The following is a 21499-nucleotide window of genomic DNA, read 5'->3' on the forward strand; positions in this document are numbered from 1 at the left end:
AGCGTTGCTAAAACATCAGAATAGTTAGTAAGTGAGGAATTTTTAAAATGTCAACTCTTTGTCAAGCTATTATATTAACAGTAAATACACTTAGTTTTAAGACTACTGCAACACACTAAAATACATAAGAAAACATTTTAGTACAAAATTATATATTCTAAATTTTAAACTTGCCTCTTTTAGGGCTGTAATAGTAAAGACGTCCCGCCAGTATTTCTTGTTCAAAATTATCTATCTTATATGAAAGCTTATCAGCTTTCTACAGACTATTTATTTGTTTTGACATAGCACAATTACAATACACAACAATAATTAGTTTTTAAAGCTATTAGTCTAAATTTAATATGTATTTATAAATATAATTTATTAATATATATTATATTATGACCAAATTGTGTAAGAAATCAAAATATAAACAAAATTCTTACTCTAAAAAAGCGGCAACATTTTATACACTTTTGCCACACGCTGAACTGTCAATAAAATTTGAAGTATTCCGGTATCAGGTAAATTCGGTACAATTATTATTTTGTGCAATATTAGACTTGAAGAGTTATTTCATAAAATTTATATTATTAATAATAACAAATGTTTCTTTTTCTGTATATTTTCAATATAATGATGATTACATTTTTCTAATTATTACATCATGTTGACGACTATGAAAGATCGAGCAGTTCCGTATGGGTTTCGTATTATTAGCTGTGTTAGAAACATTTGAACTCTAAGGTTGACGTTCTGGAAATTTTAAATACAAGTGACGTCACTTTGTATAAATCGTGACGTGCAAGTATTTTACTTTGAAAAATGGTGTACTTAACTTGTGAGTCTTCCAATTATCGATAAAAGTCTTGATTAGATAATTTATAGTACTTTTAAAATCTTAAAATATACCTAGGATATATTATGTATGTGTATATGTTGTACTCAATAACCGAATTCGGCCATTGACCGAAATTTATACCCATAACGCGTTGTGAATTTCGTTTATTTCTCACATCGCGTTTCGGGTATTTTTGACGTGCACAGAACGCGTTGTGGATATAATGCGAAGACCCAAAATGCGAAACTACGAAGACCGTCGGTCGGACACAGACGACGATTTTTCGCGTTATGGGCAATAAAAATACCCACAAAGCGAAACTTCTAATTTTATTTAAAAAATATAAATAAAAATACGTTAGTAAAAATGATGGCTATAAAAGTAGTAAATGATGCTAAATGATGCAAATAAAAATACAAATACCCACATAACGAAACTTCTAATCTTATTTAAAAAATGCAGATAAAAATAAGTTTTAAACACAAACATTTTTAGAACCAAATTTCTTCACTTATTTTTGCATGTCAGCGATCCATAACACTTTGATTTCATTGTTTGTTCCTTTTTTAAAGGAACATTTATTGTCGCCAAAAAATCTTTTACAGTTGCATCTGAGAAAACCTTGACCAGAACCTTTGGATGACATATTTGCTGCAGTTCGCAAGGATATTTTCTTACTACTAATATCATTTGATTCAAACATTAATTTCGAATCAGTTTGAAGGAGTTCATTTCTTAAAAATAATCTATCCAGTGGTCCATTCTCAGTACTGAGTTTGTACAAGCCATCATTATGAATTTCAGAAACAATGGCTAATATATTTCTTGAAGTTAATCGACCTCTATCAACATCCGGCACTCGAATCAAAACATTAGTCTTTTTTTTAAGGAGCAAATCTTTTATTTGACTCACATATCATCTTTGATACCTAAACTCTCATCATTTTATGTGATTCTTCTCTCTCATTTAATATTCTCTTACTTCTTTGGGTTAACTGATCATTGAAATTGCTGTCAACTTTACCTTCTTGTATATTGGGTGCATCTTCATTATTTTTAATCAGGTTATTATTGTCCATGATTTTTAAAGATTCATTCATATATTTGTCTTGATTGACTAAATTCTCTTGGCAGGGTTCTACACTGTTGCTTTCTTTTCCATGCTATTTATTAATTTTTCCAAGTCTTCTTCATTTTGTAGTTTATCAAGGACATCTTTCGGAAGGCGTACATGTTCTAAACTATTTGTTTGTCTACTGCCAAACATGGCAAAATAAGGGCTACTACCAATTCCTCTATGAAAAGATCTGTTTTTCTCGGACTGTATAAATCTCAACCTTTCGGACCATTTTGTATTATTATTATCGTTTACCCAGATAATCAACATATCCCGCACGTCTTGATTAGCCCTTTTCAGACCAAGCCACATAGTAGTTAGTTCTACAATAACCGAGTTGGCAAACTCAAGGCCGTTATCACCTTGCAAGATATATGGAGCACCTACTATACAAAAAATATCAACCAAGTGATCAGTCATATAAGTGCTGTTTTGGTTTTCAATGGTCTCAAAAACAAAAATGTTGTCAAATGATCCAGGTAGTTTAAAATAAAGTTATATGGACCGTCGGGCTCTGTTTGCATATCTATCAGGTCAACCTAGAATATGATTAATATTATTTTTTCATATCTAAAAATGATTAGCTCTTTATAGTTACCTGAAATCTACAGTTCATATATTTAGAAATTATAGGCTTGACAACCAAGCCTGTGTTTGGATTTTTTTTTCTTCAACTGGCACAACTTGCATTTACTAAGGTACAAGTTTATAATTTCTCAGGTTATATGTATTTGCGTATTTTTTCTTTAACTCATGCTCCATTCTTATAAATAATAAAAAAATGTTTTAAAGACTTTTTTGCGCCTAGTTAAAAAAACGGAAATATGTACCTACCTTTTTTTCTTTTATGTCCTATATTTATGTCACCTCGGGGGAACAAACAAGGGCCTATACACCTTCTGTTGTCTCCGGGTGCTCTGTAGAGGGCTTCGAAGATACAGTCAAGAGCTCCTCTACTTAAGTCCATTTTCGGGTTATGGACTTAGAAAATATTTATCTTCTGATGGCTTGTCTTGAAAAAGACAAGATATTTCTTACATGACGAAAATATAGGTCGAAATAAAACATCAGATTGTAGTGGAATAATATCTCAGCCACAGAGTATAATTGGAACAGCAGGAAGCAGCGCCCCAAGAGCACTAAGCACTCGGAGAGCCCGTATGGGACTGACCTGGCTGACCTGAAAATCGCCAATATTTATATGCGCTGTTCGAGCGATAAATAGGGATTTCCAGGTCAAGGGCCAATGGGAAAATTCGAGGCGGGGCGATGCGCATCGAAATGCGTACTAGTCCACAGACTATGGTATTCGATGACAGTATGGACAATATCAAATAATTGCTCACTATGAACAAAAAATTTGATTTCCTCTTCGTTAGTGTGTCTTTTGACTATCAGATGTTCATTTTCTCCAATGTTTAATAATTCATATCGATTAAGTCTTCGATAATCTTCAGATAATAGTCCTTTGCCGAATCTTCGCAATTCTTGTGCTTCTTTAACCTCATAAAATAGTTTTTATAGTCGCTTTCTAAACGTAGCGTAGACCTAATACTTGACTTCACGTAAGGTTTATTCAAACCATCCTCGAATTCCTTTTTCAGGTTTTCGATTGATTCACCCATTGTCTTAGAAATTATCAGAAACTACACTGAATAAAACTCGTGTTACCGGTAAGATTCGATATGCGATTTCTGTATTTCCCTTTGTGGGTATTTATATTGGCCATAAAGCAAAATTCGTCGTGTCCGACGGCCTTCGTAGTTTCGCATTGTGGGTCATTGTAATTTATCCACAACGCGTTCTGTGCATGTCAAAAATGCCCGAAACGCGATGTGAGAAATAAACGAAATTCACAACGCGTTATGGGTATAAATTTCGGTCAATGGCCAAATTCGGATATTGAGTACAACATAATATACAATGTGTCTATGTAATCACTTGGAACCATATGGGAAACTTTTTTATTATTAATTTTACGAAAAAAAAGTTATTCTTCATAAAAAGCTGTGCATGGTCTAAAATCTAAAGTGCAACCATCAGATATCAAATTTTATTAATCTTATACGAGATATGTCAAAAAATATGAATTTCGCTCAGGAGTAAAGTAAATACCTTTATATTTCACAATATCGAAAATTGTTATTATAAAAAGTTGTTTGTAATTAAAAACTATGTTTGAATATACAATTACATCCTTTTAATTGAAAAATTTTTTTTATATTTTAATTTTATCTAATCTAATTCTCATAAATTTTATTTATTACAAAAATATGATAACTCTTCGGTACCGATAGAAAAAAGGTTACTACCTCTTCAATGTTCATTAGATTTTTAATATATTTTGTTTTGTGAAAATCTGCTTATCATTGTTTATCGGAACCCAAGAGCTATCATATTTGTAAAAAATAAAATGATGTTGGGTATCTGTAATTTGAGAAAAAATTATATTTTTGAATTAGAAGGATGTAATTGCATAGTCAAACATAGTTTTTAATTTCTAACAAATTTTCATACTAAAAATTTTCGATACTGTGAAATATAAAGGGACCCTTTATAGCAGCTTGAGATATTGTGGATATATTTATAAATGATCAACTTAAGTTTCTAAGCATTATTAATAATATTAAGATAACGATATTATTGCTTTATAGAATGCCATACTACTTAATATTTTAAAACAGATTTAACACTGCAATTGTTATAATAATCTTTTTAAACCATACTCGATGTTTTAAACACATTGTTTTTGTAAAATTTTCCACTCAATGTCTACGCCAATGACTAATTTTACCTTGAAATGAAAAGTAAATAATAAACAGGAGATGGCAGCATTGTAGGTCAAAATTTTTTCTGTTTTTATCAAGTGTTTATCATTTATTATACATCACCACAGAATTTCCAGTTCCTACTAAGAAGTTGATTGAATAACTTTTGTCCCTCACTTACTGAACGAGTTGTTATTGTCACGTGCCAGTGTTTGTGCAAATTGAAGGACATTTATAATCTGACGTTGTATCTACGTCAGTCCACGAGCCTCCACAATTTTTATTATTCGCGAATTAACTATCACAGCATCGAGGTGAAATTGTGAATTATCAGAATTTTTATGGTTAAGAGTGGTAGTGAACTAAATATAGTGATTCTTTATAACACGTTTTGCAATATTGTTTATTGTTACGTCAGGGCAAGACAGTTGAAGTGATTCGAAAATAACAATCAAAATAACTGGATTTCTAATTAGTGAACAGTAATAGAAAAACAAAAATATTGGATATTGTCAAGTCATGATAAACCAGCACAGCATGGTAGACTAAAATTGAATAACTGTAGGACACCCAGTGTTGTGAACATTTATATAATCAATTTTTATGTAAACTAGATTATTGTCAAATTAAAAAGGTAAGTCATTTTGTATTTGCAAAAATCGAAGGTTGTATATCACATCAACGCGTGGAGATGTTTTTGTTTACATTCTGTACTCAAAATGTCCGCAAAGAGAGATGGAAGATGATTGAGCAGGATATATTGATTTTTCACCATACATGTTACATATTTATGTTTACTTCTCCTTTCCTAGTAATTTCATTGTATTGAGCAATATTATAAACCTCGCCAAAAATATTAGCGAGTAAACAAAATACACAAACAATGAAATGCCAATTGAATGGAATGTTGTTTGTCAGTGGCGTACAGTTGTACAGATTAATAAAAAATATTATTATTTTATTAGTAACCTCCAAATTAATTATTCATGTTGTGATTAAAAACAATAAAACAAATGATTCATAATATATACGGAATTTTCATACGATCTAACAATATATCAAATAATTTTGGTATTGTTATCAAACAATACATCTAAAATATCAAAAATACTTTCTCTGCTTATGCTAATGACCCTGAAATGATTTGCAGATTTGCTTTATTGTCTAATTAGTTTAATAACAAATTTATATGGGGGTTTTTTAAAGGGGGTTCAAATTCAGAATCTAATAATTAGGATCATTCATAGATGTAATGTATTATATATGGTATATTACATCATTGGAATAATTCTATCTAACATTAGGCTATCTGACTTACAAATTGTATAACCTTACCTTAAATGTATATATTTTTATTTGTTTCTACATTAGGTATCAAATATCACATATGCAGGACTAATTATTGTTTACAAATTCCTAAAAAAAGTAAATCAGAAATATATGTAAGTATTTATAGAATAGGTATATCAATATAGGTGAAAAAGAACCAAAGAGCTGTAATTACATGTATTTACTAGTCACTACTGGTAACTAAATTATATACCTATAAGTAAATGATTGTAGAATGGTTATTTGAGAAAGAGCATTCTGAAATACATTGTAACATATTTGTACTTGATGTAGGTATTAAAAAAAGCTTAAACAGCTACTGGATACGACTGGATAAGGAAAAAATTTAATCAGAACAATTAAGAAGATATAAGGGGAGGAAGTGTTACGAATTTATTGCTATTTAGTATAGTGTTTATATAGTATTTCAAAAGCCACATAGTAGAATGTGTTCGAAAATAGGAAAAAGCTTAATGCAATCTTCTGTTTAAATAGTCTAGAGAAAAGGCATGCAAAAAGATTATACAATCCTCAGCTCAATATGCAAAACTACTATTGGAGCTTCAGAAAACTGCATTCAGAGTAATTATAGATCTTCTCACAGGACACTTCTCTCATTTATCATCTCCAAAATTAACAAAAAACATACAGATGTTAGGAAAATAACAACATATTATCTGCAACTTATAATGTCATAATTATCAAAAAGGTTTTTATAGATACTGACCACTTAACAAATATGGTAATGTAGTAGCGAATGGTATATATGTAATCCTATATGGTTCAATCGCTATTATTTTTTAATAAATATTCGCCAAAGTCCAAAAATTACTATTTTCTGTCCTAGAATTTTTCATGTACTTTCCTGAGGAACCACCATAAGTGAATATTAAAGATCACAGAAAATCTAACTTTAGAGAACATAAATTTTATAGTTTATTTCATAAGGTCCATTTGGCAGGGTGATTTCTTTGTAGTTGGGGCATTAAAACAATTTGCTGTTTTTTGCAGATGGGACATATTAGTTCAATATTCTATTAATCTGATAATTTAAACTATTTCCATATTTCTACTGTCAATTCGGATAAATTAAATACATAGAAAAATGTTTGCTTTTTTACTTCTAGATGAACTGGAATTCATCCTTGAATCTTTGTATTTTATGGTGAGTTTCTCATTCTTGCATTCCTTATGCCCTGTAAGAGTGTCTTAATAGTGAGTTTAACAAATTAAATAATCTATTTAAAAATTGTTGTTAAGAAGTTGGTTAATCAGAGAGGGGTGTTTTTTTTGGAAATAAACAATTAGAATAACTTTTTTGTTTTTCGCAATTTAAAAATCACATTTATTGTGGTTATAAACATTAATCACTTACTTACACTTTAAATAGATAGGCTTTTGTCATTTTATGGAACTTAAGGAAAGAAGTTGTAGATTTGAGTTTCAAAGGGATATGGTTGTATAATTATATTGCTGAGCATAATATAGGTTTCTTTACTAACTCTGTGGATGGGATCAGTAAATACACATCAAAGGTTGAATTTCTGGTGGAGTAGTCATGATTAGGTCTTGCTGGAAAAACATTTAGGTGTTTACAAATTAAGCAAACAGATTCTAAAGTTTTTAAAATATATAAAGAAGGAAAAGTTACAATCCTGTGATTTTTGAAGTAGCTTCTTCAATGTAATATTCTACTAAGGCCAAAAAGATACTGTATTGCTCTTTTTTGTAAGTTAAAAATAACATCAGATTGGGTAGCTGTACTAGAACCCCAAAAAGGAAGACCATATCGAAGATGAGACTATGTATGTGTGTATGTATGTATGTATGTATGTATCAAAACTATTGAGATTCTGCATTTTAGTGGCAGTGAATATAAAAATTTGTCAGATGGTGAATATTACTGAAAAAGAACAACTTTCAAGTTCAGGCAGAAGATAGTGAAGAGATGAACTCCTTCCAATCTGATCTGCAGTAAACTAGAAAAAGAAAAAACAAGGTTTGTTTTGATTGGCAAGATAAATATTTGGATATGTGACGAATATATATTTATTACTCAAGGGGAATCAGTCCTTATGAAACGATATTTTGAATTTGGATGGTATTTTCGAGTTTTTCAATGTTAGGTGTTAAAAAAACCCTTCCTTTAAAATCTCCAGAGTGTGTTTCCTGTTGAATGTCAGATGGTAGACTATTGTAAAATTTAACACAAGCATACAAAGGACTTCTCTCTGTTATAGACAATCTGTGAATTGGGAATTTCAAATTAATGCTTCTTGTATTATATTTATGATTAAAAAGCAGGTGATACAACAAAGTAAAATTTTTAAAAAAGAACCTAATACATTCAAATATATAGCTAAGAAAGTGAGCATATTGAATTATTGAATCAGCCTCTACAGGATTCTCCCGCCTTTAGTCCTAAGATCACCCGGACTGCCTTTTTTAGACTATAAACACAGTTGAGCTATCTACTGCAGCACCCCAGAAGATTACTCCCTATCGCATAACAGAATTAAAACTTGCATAATATACTAATAGTAAAATCCCCTGGTCTAGATAGCTCTTAATGAGCAGCAGGCTCTATTCAGTTTTTTTGTTGTATTTTGTATTTGTTCCCCCAATTCAAGTTCTGGTCAATATGAAGACCAAGACATTTAACTGATCTAGCAGGTTCCATATTTTGTGATAGAGAATTGATTGTATCTGGGAACTCTTCTCTTGACTGGCTGGTTCTAAAGTAGACAAAAACTGTCTTATCAGTATTAAGCAACAACCGATTTCCACTGAACCACTGTTCAGCCTTGCTTAGAGTTTGCTCTGCTATTGTGAGAAGTGTTTCTAATGTTTTTTTTTCCAGAAAAACACATTTAAGTCATCAACGAAATTTACAAGGTTTGAGGAACTACTAACCATCGCATTTGGAAGGTCGTTTATGTAGACCAAAAAGAGAAAAGGCCCCAAAACGCTCCCCTGTGGTATGCCTAATTTTAAATTGATTGGTTCAGAGTAAACCTGAGTTGATGGGATGAAAGGGATGAGTACATCCCTTTTTCTCCAAGTATACTTTTTGTGACCTATCTGTGAGAAATGATTTTATCCATTTTAATCCCAGTCCCTGTATTTCATAATGATGTAATTTTTGTAATAAGAGAACTAAATAAGTTGTTTGTAGTAAAAAGTTTTGTAGTTTGGAATATATCGCTTTTTCGAATATTTTTGAAAATGATGGAAGAAAACTTATTGGTCTACAGTTTTCCATCTTAGTACATCACCTTTTTTTATGTAGTGGCTTGACAATTGCCAAACTTTGAGGAAATTTACGTTGCCTGAAAAAAACATTAACTATAAAAGAAAGAGAAAGAGAAATCTCTGATGAGGCATATTTAATTAAGTTGGTTGATATTTCATCATAACCATTTTTTAAAGTTATTTATTATGCGGCTTATTTCTTTGTCTGAAACGGGAGTTAGAAAAATGCAATAATTATTTTGTTTGATATTAATTTGAAAATTTTTTACATGCTTTATTTTCTTTGCAGCTTCTGGGGCTGTATTTGCCATAAATTGATTTATTGCGTTAGAAAGTACCTGAGGGTCACCCTCTAAACAGAAATTACCTTGATTTTTGGAAATACGTTTCAGTTAATCATTTCGTTTTCTTTCCATTATTACAATTTGTACCAAATCTAGCCAAAGTATGCCAAAAATGTAAGTTTTTCAAAAAAAGGCGGCGACAATTTTTTTTTTAATATTTTTGTAGTTACTTTTGCGATATCAATTATCACACATAATATTTTCAACAATAACAAAAAACGTGCATTAAGGGGTTAAAGATTAAATTTTGTTTCATTGATAAATATACAAATCATGCAAAGTGCAGAAAGTAATAACTCTGTAAAGTCAAGGTACTTTGCATGTAGAGGTTGTGTGAATAATATCTCGAGGTTCGTTTACACGCGCCGACTATTCTAATATCGCAACATCAAAGTGAAGCGCACTATAAATGTCAATCCTTATCTTTATGGAAGATCGTGAAAATCCGGAAAAATCGACATGCTTCATTATTTTAAATAGATAAAAGTTAAATATTGAAGAAGTTTGCAAATGATAAACTATTGTTGAGTTAATTATAAATTGATCAATGTATGTTTTTCTTTGATTTATATTTTTTCAATTGATTATTTCAATTAAACGGGACACTTACAAGTACTCATCATAAACAAAAAACCTTGTAGACAACAAAGGAAAACAATAAATTGGAAAACAGCAAAACCAAAATGAAATGAATATGAAAAAGTGTAAGGAAATCGAGGATATATAGAGGAAGAGTTAGTAGAAGGAAATATAATTGATGCAGAGGTTGTATACCGGAAAACCCAAACAAAACGGGTTGAAAGTGGTGGTGGGGACTAAAACTCTAATAGGTATAATAAAAAGATACAGGTTGCCGCTTCTGGCGCTTGAAGAGACTGAATTAAAAAGCACTCATCACATTAAAATGTGATAAATGAAGAAATAAAAGGCTGTAGTGGACTTCAAGTCAATCCAGTAAGAATGTGTTGGTTACACCTGAGAGAGATAGACAAACAGTATGACTTCTTTTAGTAGCTTAAGGATTTTTTAAGACATTGACAGACAGTGGAAACAAGTGAAGTTCGAAAATTAACACAACTTAGATGTTTTTGTAATTTTTAGAATACTACAATTATATTTTTACTCTTTCTGCGTAAATAAACTTAATTTTGAATAATACTGCACCCCGATAGGTGATGCACGACCTTGACGTAGGACGGGGACTTAAGCAGACTGTTCAGATAGGGCATAGGAAGTGGAACAAGTATGTGTGTGTGAATGAATGGAATAAAAATTGTCTGATAAGAATGTTCCAGGAAAGTCGCAAAACCAACTCTTGATGGTGCACTGAACTGGAACCTTAGGAAGACAGCAGGAACAACTTTTAATAGAGCAAACTGTACCAAACTGAAAGAGGATTGGGATTCTTATCAATCAAACCTCGAGATTGTTTAAGAAAGTCTGCAGACAAAAACAAAGAGCTGCTTGGAGAGCCTACTGTGAGGAAATCGAAGATTTCTCACAAGTTTCCGGCTACAAAACGCTCTTAAAGTACCCACATCGGCATATCGGCATATTAATGAAGGAATATGGTAGCACAACTTCCAACCTTTGCGAAAGTGCCGAGATCCTGATGAAAACACACTTCCTAATTTCTGGTGCCTCAACAGCACCAAACTGGAGGCAAGAAACAATAATACCCTCACTGAACGACTGGCATCTCGCCAGAACAATGATTAGTGAGGAAAAGGTAAGATGGGCCATCTCATGCTTCACCTCTTTTAAGTCACCAGGACTTGACGGCATATATCCAGCCCTACTACGGTGGGGACTGGATATCCTTCTGCCGTACCTTGTGGGAATATTCAGAACCTCCTTGGCTCTTAGATACATTCCTATGACATGGAGAGAGTTATGTGTGGTCTTCATACCAAAACCAGGTAGGATGGACTACACCCTACCAAAGATTTTCTGACCAATTAGCCTAACATCGTTTCTCATCAAAACGATGGAAAGGCTATGAAAGAGGTACATAAGGGACGAAGTTCTGGTTCATAACCCACTTCACCCAAATCAGCATGCATATAATTCGGGAAGATCTACCTATTCTGCACTGCGTCAAGTAGTTGGAAGAATTGAAAGATCGCTGGATAATAAAGAATCCACCCTAGGTATATTTATAGATATTGAGGGAGTGTTTCATAAACCACTCGTCATGAGGTTGACAGAGATGGTCCCATTCACCAGAAAAAGAAAAATCACGGACAGACTGCGACTCAATTAAACCAAAGTTTGTCTTTGACAAACCCTACAAAATCGAATCAAGACAGTATAGGGAGTCAAACGTGGCAAACGAGTATTGCATATATACCAATGGCTCCAAAATGGAAGAAGGCTCAGGATGAGGAATATACTCCAGATCACTGAAACTAAGAATAAACTTAGGTATGTGCAAAAATGCCAGCGTAGTTGAGATAGAACTGGCTGGTATCTCTATAGCCGCAAAAGAGATTACATAAAAAGGTATAGCTGTGAAAACTTTAATAATCTGCAGAGAGAGCAAACAAGCGCTACTAACCTTAAATAGACCACATGTCACATCAGGGTTAGTAATGGAGTGTCACGAGTCAAGCTTCGGTTGGTAATAACATCATCATGAGGTGGTTTAAAGGACACAATAGGAAAAAAGGCAACCGCATTGCTGACCAATTAGCTAGGAAGGCGGCAGTCCTAAGACTCTTAGGACCTGGGGATATTTTTAGTTGGTAAACTATAAAATCTCGGAAATTGTCAAATTTCACTCCCACACGCAAACCGTGAAAATATGGGAAGAAGGGCAAATATGTAGATTTGCCAGGGTAACACTAAGCTTGAACTTTGAACCTTGAAAAGTCAGCATCAAAGAAGTACTTGGGAATGGCCAGGAAAATCCTAAGCTTGACAGTTGGTCATCGTCAACTAAGCAAACACCTCCACACACAGGGACTAGTAGACACATCTCTATACAGGAAGTGTGAACGAGAAGACGAAACTGTGGAGCATGTCGTATGTAAAGTTATCGTTAATACGAGAGTATGCGTTCGGCGAGCCCTGGACCACACCTGCCCACATAAAGAAGATGTCCCTTGGTGACTTGCCCACCTTACTAAAAATGGCAGGGTGGACAATTAGCTAAGAACGACAGCTCTCTGGGAGGATGCACAATGGTGGTGTAAGCCAATGCACAATTGCCTAATTGTGGCTTAAGTGCTCTGGGAGTTAACTCACATACAGAAAATTCAGCACCTTTAATTAGGTTGAGGCTATAACCGTCATGGCACTCGGTATGGCGACCTCAGACACAAGTAATGGGACGATGTCGGCTATAACAGCAAAAATTTAAAAAAATCGGTTGCCTGTAAAGTCGGTTTTACGGGCGAAGATTTTACGTGACAACGTCTTTTTCTCGGTAGAATATTTATTGATATGAATATTATTAAATTGTACAATAGGAACAAGGAATTGAATGAAAATAAGAATTGCACAAATTTTAACTATAGAAGTATATTTTGTTTACTAAAACATTGTACATGTAAACTTAAACTTAACTAATTTCTATTTGAGTGATTTTGTTGAGGATAGGACGATGATAGGAGAAATAGCATCGCACCAGCGGACCGATCATGTTTGAGTGGGAGAGAGACGCAAGGCATTCGCCGGTCCGGCGGGCCTCTCTCTCGTTCGGTGACTCATCGTAACAGACGTGAGCGGGCGTTACACTTTTCCATGAGTGACTCCGAGCCACAACCTAATTTAAGACGTTGTCACGTCAAAACGTAAATGACAGGTTTAATGCCAAAAATAAGCAATTTTATGCAGTTTTCGTGGCTCCTGCTAACAAGACCCATCCACTAACTTTTGTCCTTTCTCATCCGGGCTTGGTACCAGCAATGGCTGAATTTGAATTTATAGCAATATCATTTTCAATAGTGTTGGAAGTACTCTTGAACACTGTGACGTTTTGTAAATGATTTTTAAGATTCTTATCTAACTCGGCGGTAAAATTACCTATTTGTCTTGACATTTTTCGATTTAAAGATCCTGCAGTGGCAAAATGCACAAAGGCAGGATTACAAGCATTGCTGAGTTTAACACAGCGTATAATTTGTTTCAAAATATGAATTTTTTTTTTTCATTTTTTCATTATGTGTGTGTGTGTAAAGTGTCCATTAAAATGGGAACAAGAATCATAGGAGACTTCACCACAACAAAAGGGCTCCTGCAGGGTTGTTCCACATCTCCACCCCTATTCAAAATATACTTAGAGAAAGCCTTGACTACATGGAAAAGAAAATGCGAAGGCATGGGAGTACCGGTACGGAACGAATACCTATATACATTAAGTTTTGCAGACGATCAAGTAGTGATTGCACAAGACCAAGACGACCTCAGCTACATGATGAAGAAACTACAAGAAGAATATACCAAGGCTGGCCTAGATATTAACCTCGTGAAAACAGAGTACCTATCTACAAGTGAAGAAGACATAGAAGATCTACAGATTGATGACAACGTAACAATCAAAGGAAAGGATAAATTCAAATACCTGGGGTTTATAATCACGAAAAAGGCAACAACAGAGGAAGAAATTACACAAAGATTAGGACAAACAAGAACAGCAATCCGACAACTTAACTCAGTATGGTGGGATAGACACCTAAATATGAAGACAAAAACGCAGATTTATAAAACATTAGTGCGAAGTATTATGACATATGGGGCTGAAAATTGGATCATAAACAAGAAAAACAGCAGTAAGATAGTAGCAACAGAGATGGAATGCCTGCGAAGATGCTGCAGAGTAACAAGAATGGATAGGAGAAGTAATGACGAATTAAAGCAAAGAACATCAATAGAAACAGACATACTAACATATATAGAACAAAAAAGACTAAAGTGGTATGGACATGTAAGAAGAACTAGCGACAGCAGATGGATAAAGAGAATAACCGAATGGAGCCCCATAGGAAGGAGGAAAAGAGAACGACCCCGAAAATCCTGGAGGAACGAAGTAGACGACGCCATGAGTAAGAGAGGACTAAACGATGGAGAATAGAACAACAGAGAGAGATGGAAACGGTTGAGCGAGGGAAGGCAGTGAATACTGTAGAATCCCTAAATATATATATATTCATTATGCTCAACCATGTTATGGCTTTAAGCATAACTTAATTATATTGTTATATGTATTTGTTTTATCAAGAACGTACTGAACTAACTCTTTGACACTAATATGGCAATTAAAAATAGGGGTTAGTACTATTAGGGTGAAAGTTAAGGGATGTATGTTTTTTAATGCCATATCATAGAAAAATAAAAATTAAAAATGTTGCTCAAAAAATAAAAAAAACATGTTTGGGGCGGACCACCCTTCTCACTTAGGGAAATGAAAAATATATTACGATCAATTACTCTCTCTCTCTCTCTCTCTTTGTCAACCATTTTCCATCCACTCCTGAATGTAGGTCTCTCCCAATTGCTTCCATCTTTCTCTATCTTGCGCCAATCTAATCCACAGTTTGCCTGCCACTGCTCTTGTGTCATCTACCCATCATTTTTGAGGTCTTACCATGCTTCTTGTTGTCGTCCTTGGTCTCCACTCTAGAATTCTCCGTGTCCACCTGTTGTCATTATATCGGGCTACGTTACCTGCCCAGTGCCATTTCATTTTTGTAACTTCTTCCACAATATCCCTAATCTTCGTTCTACGTCTTATCTCGGTGTTTCTAATCTTGTCTCTCAGTGTTATTCCAAGCATGATTCGTCACGCTTGGAATTCAATTCGATTCAATTATAAGACCTACCTAATACATGGAAAATTTCATAAAAATCAGTCACGCCGTTTTGGAGGAGTATGACAACTAACTCTGTGATACTAGTCACATCATAAAAAAATTTGCCCAAAAAATTAAAAAAAAAAAATGTTTAAGGTGAACTATCCTTACCCCTTATGGATACGAAAAATATGTTACGACCTATTCTAAAACCTACCGAATATATATGTAAAATTTCATTAAAATCTGTCCAACCATTTCGGAGGAGTAAACTAACTCTGTGACACTAATATGGCTATTAAAAAAGGTTTAGTAATAGAGAGGTGAAAATTAAGGGCTGTATGTATTTTTAATGGCACATCATAAAAACATAAAAATAAAAGAAATTGTTTAAAAAATAATAAAAACATCTTTGGGGTGAACCACCCTTGCCCCTTAGGGGTATAAAAAATAGATAATAACCTATTTTCAGACATACCGAATAAACATGTAAAATTTCATAATAATCATATTCAACAAATGGTCAGAATTTAAACAAATAACCAGACCTTAAGTCAGTGTCAAAATCCGTTCCAACACGTTTCTTATTCGCATTGTAAGCGAACTGTGCAAAGTCGAAGCATGCGTATAAAATCTATGACAAACAGTTTCGTGACCGTTTTAAAACCGTACAAAAGTGGCGTGTTGGAACAAACCTATTATAAATAGTAGTCACACTGTATAATATATGAAACAGAAAGGGCATTTTAAGTATGGTTGGTTAATTTTAGGAATAAGTCCAACACTCTAACAGTCCAAATTAATAATTCGTGAGTAACTCTTACACTCTCAATGAGTAAAAAAAAGTTTTCTTTACGTAAAGATATATCGATATGAAATAAGATTTTAGTAGTAAAGGAGAAGTAAATATCTTATAAAAACTTTATAATCCGGTATATTTATTATAACGTGTCAATATAAATATTTATATTTTATAGAGATATTTAATTATTTCAGAGCTCTTCCACAATGAGTGATTTTGGCAAGGATTTCTTTTTGGATCCTGGAATTACGATTAAAGAAGAACCTCTCTATAATGATAACACGACCATGAACATGTCAGCTAGTGTTCCCATCCCTTCAAGGAGAGATGCTGGGGACTATCGAGATTTCGGCTTGGATTTTGAGAATTCGCAGAGTCCATTATACTCCGATGTAGGTTTAAACGCTCAGATGCAAGCCCCTAACAGTATGTTTGATGGAGGTTCATGGTCATTTAACAGATTAATCAACAGTGACGAAATGCTCAAGTCTGAAGCCTTCATACACATGGATGAGGATGATATTTTTCAAGTTGATAAAGCTGATCTGATACAAGGACCCACTCTAGCTGAGTTAAATGCTAATGATGAAAACTTATTAGGTAAAAATGGTAAATTATTTTTATTTATTATTCTTAATACTAGACTAACTTATGTAAATGCACTTAACACTTAATATTTTAATTTTGACTTTAATTTAGCAATATTTCTTTTTCTTACTCTTAACTAGTCTTAACACGTCTTCTTGGTTTAGACTTTTGCAGTCCAAGGAATTGGATACGCCTATATAGCCAATAATAAATAAATTCAAGGAATTTGTAAAAAGTTAAACACGGAAACTGAATTTGCTACTTTATTTCCTGATTTAATCGATCATCGAAACAAATTTTATCAATACTTCACAATGAGTTACGAAAAATATCAAGAACACTTATCTACTGTGAGAACTGATCTCACATAACAGAATACAACATTTAGAAACTCTATTCCGCCAGACGTGATCCGTATTATTAATTTTTCTTCGTGTATTTTATTTTTCGATTCGTTCCGTTATGGTAGCGCTTACTAACTTCTTACAAAGAAAGTTTTTTTAACTTTTAAAGAAAACATATATTTTTTACCAATGAGATCCCTCTTTAGTAGTGGTACTTTATAAATTTGACCATAGCTGTGAGGATGGCTTTCACACTTCAAAAATACTTTTCTTTTCCATTCATTTATTAATTTGCCTTCTTTTTTCTATAATTTCCCATGTTTATTTACCGATCCATGGTTGACGAGTACTACTTCTTACGGATTGACGACATTGATTAGCTGTATGTAATAAACCTCGTCTAAAGTCCCTCCAGAAATTCAGAACATCGTTGGGAGCACTTAACACTGGGTTTATTCTCTCTTTGAAAGTTACTATAGTTTGTTCAATCGTAAGATAAGCTCGAGGGCAGAGTTTCAGACACGTGATTGGAGTGTGTGTCGTGTTGTCGCATTTTGCCATTGGTTAGAAATTAATAAACCAATAACAAGTTTTGACGACACGACACACCCACCGATCACGTGTTTGAAACTGTGACTTCGAGCTTATGTTGGTGTTGAATGTAGTATAGGTCCCTCTTAGTTAACATGGAGGGTCGAGGAGTGGGCTTGTGTTTGTTTCTAAAACGTATTCGGAAAACAGCTTCCAGAAATTGGTGGTTGAAAGGGATATCAGTGCTAAATCATTAATGAAGTAGTTTCAAACAAGATAATGATGATAAGTAAACGTTTACCCATTGAATAGTATGTATGGTAATGAATAAAAATCAAGCAACAATTTAGAAATTCGTGGATGCCTGGATCTCTCTAATATAAGTAGCAAATAAAAGCAAATATTTTATAAAAACGTTCCCCTTTACATTATCAGTAATTATTTTCTCTTTTTATCCTCACACAATATTGATTTTATTTTTTTATAAATATGGATATTGATATTCCTTTCAGAGTGTTATTGCTGACATTACTTGGTTAGTTATTACATCAGATATGTTTGTAAATTACAAATTAAAACTGTTTTTAATCTTTTTCTCTTTTTTAAATAAAAACATTCTAAATTTAAAAATATGGGTTAATTAAAAAATTAGCATTTTTATCATTTTTCTGTATATCTAACGTATGAACGGTTGTGTTTTTTCAAGTGAACATAATTTATTTATTTAAATTTACTGAATATGTAAATAATCACAATCGCCAAAACATTGATAATATTGTTTTATTGTTATTATAATAACTAGGGAAATATGTACTAAAATACTAAAAACCTTGAACATAAACTTTCCGCATTATTCTCGAAAGGTTCCTGTATTGCGCTACTGGTTTTTTGAAACGCCTATTCGATCATCTAAGCAACTTTTTGGGAATCTGAAGAACCGACGAACTTGAAATTAAAATAATGGTGAAAATTTAAAGGTGGATCTTTCTTTGACTACTGAAATACTTTATTATAAAAAGTTTAAAAAATAACTAATCCTCTGATATGTGGAGCCTGCAAATTGGCATAAAAATTAAGAAATTACGAAAAAAAAAATTTAAACATATAAAACTACACTCTGGTACATAACATAAAATAGTTTTATCGTTTACTTTATGTTTTCTTTTATAAAAAACAATTGTGAGCAGTGTATTACACGTTGCAGTCACATAAAAAGCTTATTCAAATATTGAATAAGCAATGATATGATAGATCCACTTGAAAATGATGGCTTGCATCTACAATTGTGTAGGAGTCAAGGCTATGATAATGAAATTCACTATGTCAGGCATCCATATGGGTGACCAAGCAAGGACCAAGGAAAAAATAGCAAAATCAAGCCTTGTGCAAACCATTATCTTAATTTGTGTGGAGTTCATGCATTTGCAATCGACCCTAGCTGTGTAACGTTTTTTTGCAACTTTCGAAAGTGTATATAATTTCTTCTCGTCCTCTCCACATAGATGGGAGATTTTAATGGTAGTTTAATTGTAGTTATATATCAGGTGTATCTGTAAAACAGCTATCTGACACTAGATGGAGTGCCAATCACGAAGCTGTGAAACCTATTTTGAAACATTTTGATAAATTAGTTCAAGTTACAGAATAATTGTGTGGCGCCAAGAAAAATATTATTAAGGAAAACACGGGGCTCTGCTGAAATTTTACTCTCGACTATTTGTGATTTCAAATTTCTTGGATTCCTTCATTTATGAGGGTACATTTTGCAAGAAATAAACAGTCAAGAGAGGTATTTACAGACGGAGTGTTTAAGCCTTAAAAACGTCGTATTAAAACTCCGAAGTTTGAAAATCTTTTGGAAGACAGTCGATATGAGTTGGTCACGAAATCTCTCCAGTTTGCTTCGGAGAAATCTCTCCCTAGAAAAAAAAAACGTAGGAGACGTTTAAAAAAGATAATGCCTGGAGAAACAACCGAAGATGCCGGACTGTCTCGAAGATGAAGCTAAAATATGTATGCTTGAATGTTTAAATAAGCTACACCAAGAGCTTCAAACTAGAATGTAACGAATGGAGACTGTATTCGAAAAATTCAAAATCGTTCAGCTCGAGTATTTACTCAATAATTGTGACACAGAATTCGATAAACAAGAAATTGTTAACGAACTCACAAGACTTAGCCACCATATAAAGCTGCAAGAATAAATGAAGACGCCAGAAATTGGACTACAATGCAGGTGGTACACTTTATTCTTGATATGGACCTGATGAAATCTGTTCCAAATGTCTTTGGAACAGTATGTGTCTCTATTGCTTCTAATGAAAGAAGTTTTTCAAAATTGAAACTTATAAAAAGCTATTTACGGTCTACGATGGACCAGAACCGGCTAAATGGTTTGGCAATGCTCTCGATTTAACGTGAAGTAGCAAACAACATCAACTTCGACAACGTGATCAAACAATTTTCAGAAATAAAAATAAAAAAAAATGTTTGTAAGTAAAAACTCAGAAATAAATTAAAGTATCAATATTAACAAAATAATCTTGTGTTATCAATGTTAACCCTTGCTTTAATGTTTGGATAATGAAAGATTAATTTAATTAAAAGTAATTTTTAGCATAGCATAGGTATAAATTTTATTATATTTTATCTTTAAATTTCAAACATGTTATCTTTAGGTAGTTCTTAGATAGAGGTAAATTTTAGCTTTTTCTTATATTGGGGAGAGGTTACTATCTTCGGTTACTTCAGCCCAGGCTTCCTGAATTGTAGTTACGCCACTGGTCCAGTCGTGAGAGATTTGATCTCTAAAAACGAGACGAACAAGCTGAATTTTGCTGAAAATGTCTATTTTGGGACACCAAATAAGATGAAAAAATTTTTACCAATCCTACCTCTGGCTTCCCCCTAAAACCGCCGCCTCGTAGGGGGGGCATCGATTTACCAAGAATCTGTACTCCGCAGAAAAAAATGTTTTAAATAAAAAATGTAGCTCAGACAAGTTTGAACAAAAATGTTTATTAGTACTTCTTGTGTAGAATGAACCTTCTCTCGTAAACAACGCTTGAAGCGACCGGCGGTTTTCAATGTCAGTTACGCGCACAAAATCAATTTTAAATAAAATTTTATCAACTCGACTATAAAAATTCTCAGGGTCAGGTCAGGGCGTCCTGTCTACCAAAACAATAATGCGTTTTAAATAGGAAGAGTGCAGTTTTCGTATGCAATTTTTGTATTTTGGCGCAAATAAGTCAGTTTCTACAAATCTGTTAAATAAATAAACGTTGCGCGATTTTTGCCATTTTTTACGATTTTCACGGGTACAAAAAAATTTATCACTTCCTGTAACCGTTCGCTGTAAAATTTCCATTGTTAGAGCCTAATTTTCAAAACGTATAACATGATTTTGAGTTTTGAGAGCAATTATGAGGCATTTGAAATACATCTGCATAAAAAACGCTGAATTTAAACGTTCACATTACAACCGAGCGCACGCCACGGGAAATGCTTCCACAAAGACGAAATTGGGTGAAATTTGTAGCTGAAATTGTGTAATTTTAAAAAACGTACTTGTGTAATCGAAAAGAAGCAGTTTTAAATGTTTTTGATCGTTTGTATTGTGAAAGCTAAATTCAGCTTTTTAGGCTTATCTCAAATGCCTCAGATTTGTTGCCAAAACTCAAAACTGAAATTTCATGCTATAGGTTTTGAAGATTAAACTTTTTCAATAGAAACTCCATGCGCAACGGTTATTTATTTACTACCTCTATAATAACTGACTTCATTTGGGACTTCAAATGCAAAAATTG

At 33.1% G+C, this 21499-nt stretch overlaps 2 protein-coding genes across 5 annotated transcripts in view; one reads left to right on the plus strand and one right to left on the minus strand.

Moving 5' to 3' along the window:
* Positions 1-1961: 1961 nt before the first annotated feature.
* Positions 1962-2907, minus strand: LOC140446602 (KRAB-A domain-containing protein 2-like). Its single transcript, XM_072539173.1, has 2 exons — positions 2775-2907; positions 1962-2323 (listed from the first exon to the last, which is right to left on the minus strand). Exons 1-2 carry the CDS (start codon positions 2905-2907, stop codon positions 1962-1964), a joined length of 495 nt encoding a protein of 164 aa, XP_072395274.1.
* Positions 2908-4812: 1905 nt separating this feature from the next.
* The window catches only part of REPTOR (repressed by TOR), a 72745-nt gene continuing 56058 nt past the window's right edge, over positions 4813-21499 (plus strand). For 2 of the 4 annotated variants that reach the window (XM_072538009.1, XM_072538011.1), the window contains exons 1-2: positions 4813-5342; positions 16422-16836. In XM_072538009.1, coding sequence (XP_072394110.1) covers positions 16434-16836 — 403 coding nt within the window. In that variant the 5' untranslated portion in view covers positions 4813-5342; positions 16422-16433. The remainder of the gene's footprint in view (positions 5343-16421; positions 16837-21499) is intronic. The other 2 variants (XM_072538010.1, XM_072538012.1) reach the window with 1 other exon arrangement.

This window comes from Diabrotica undecimpunctata, chromosome 7 (assembly GCF_040954645.1).
Source record: "Diabrotica undecimpunctata isolate CICGRU chromosome 7, icDiaUnde3, whole genome shotgun sequence".
Classification (NCBI taxonomy): Eukaryota; Metazoa; Arthropoda; class Insecta; order Coleoptera; family Chrysomelidae; genus Diabrotica; species Diabrotica undecimpunctata.

Bases quoted from the DNA above. Each gene is read 5' to 3' on its own strand.
- LOC140446602 (XM_072539173.1), bottom strand. From the start codon at position 2,907: ATGGACTTAAGTAGAGGAGCTCTTGACTGTATCTTCGAAGCCCTCTAC. The intron at 2,324-2,774 runs GTAGGTACATAT...TTTGTATAGTAG, and splicing joins AGGACATAAAAGAAAAAAAG to GTGCTCCATATATCTTGCAA.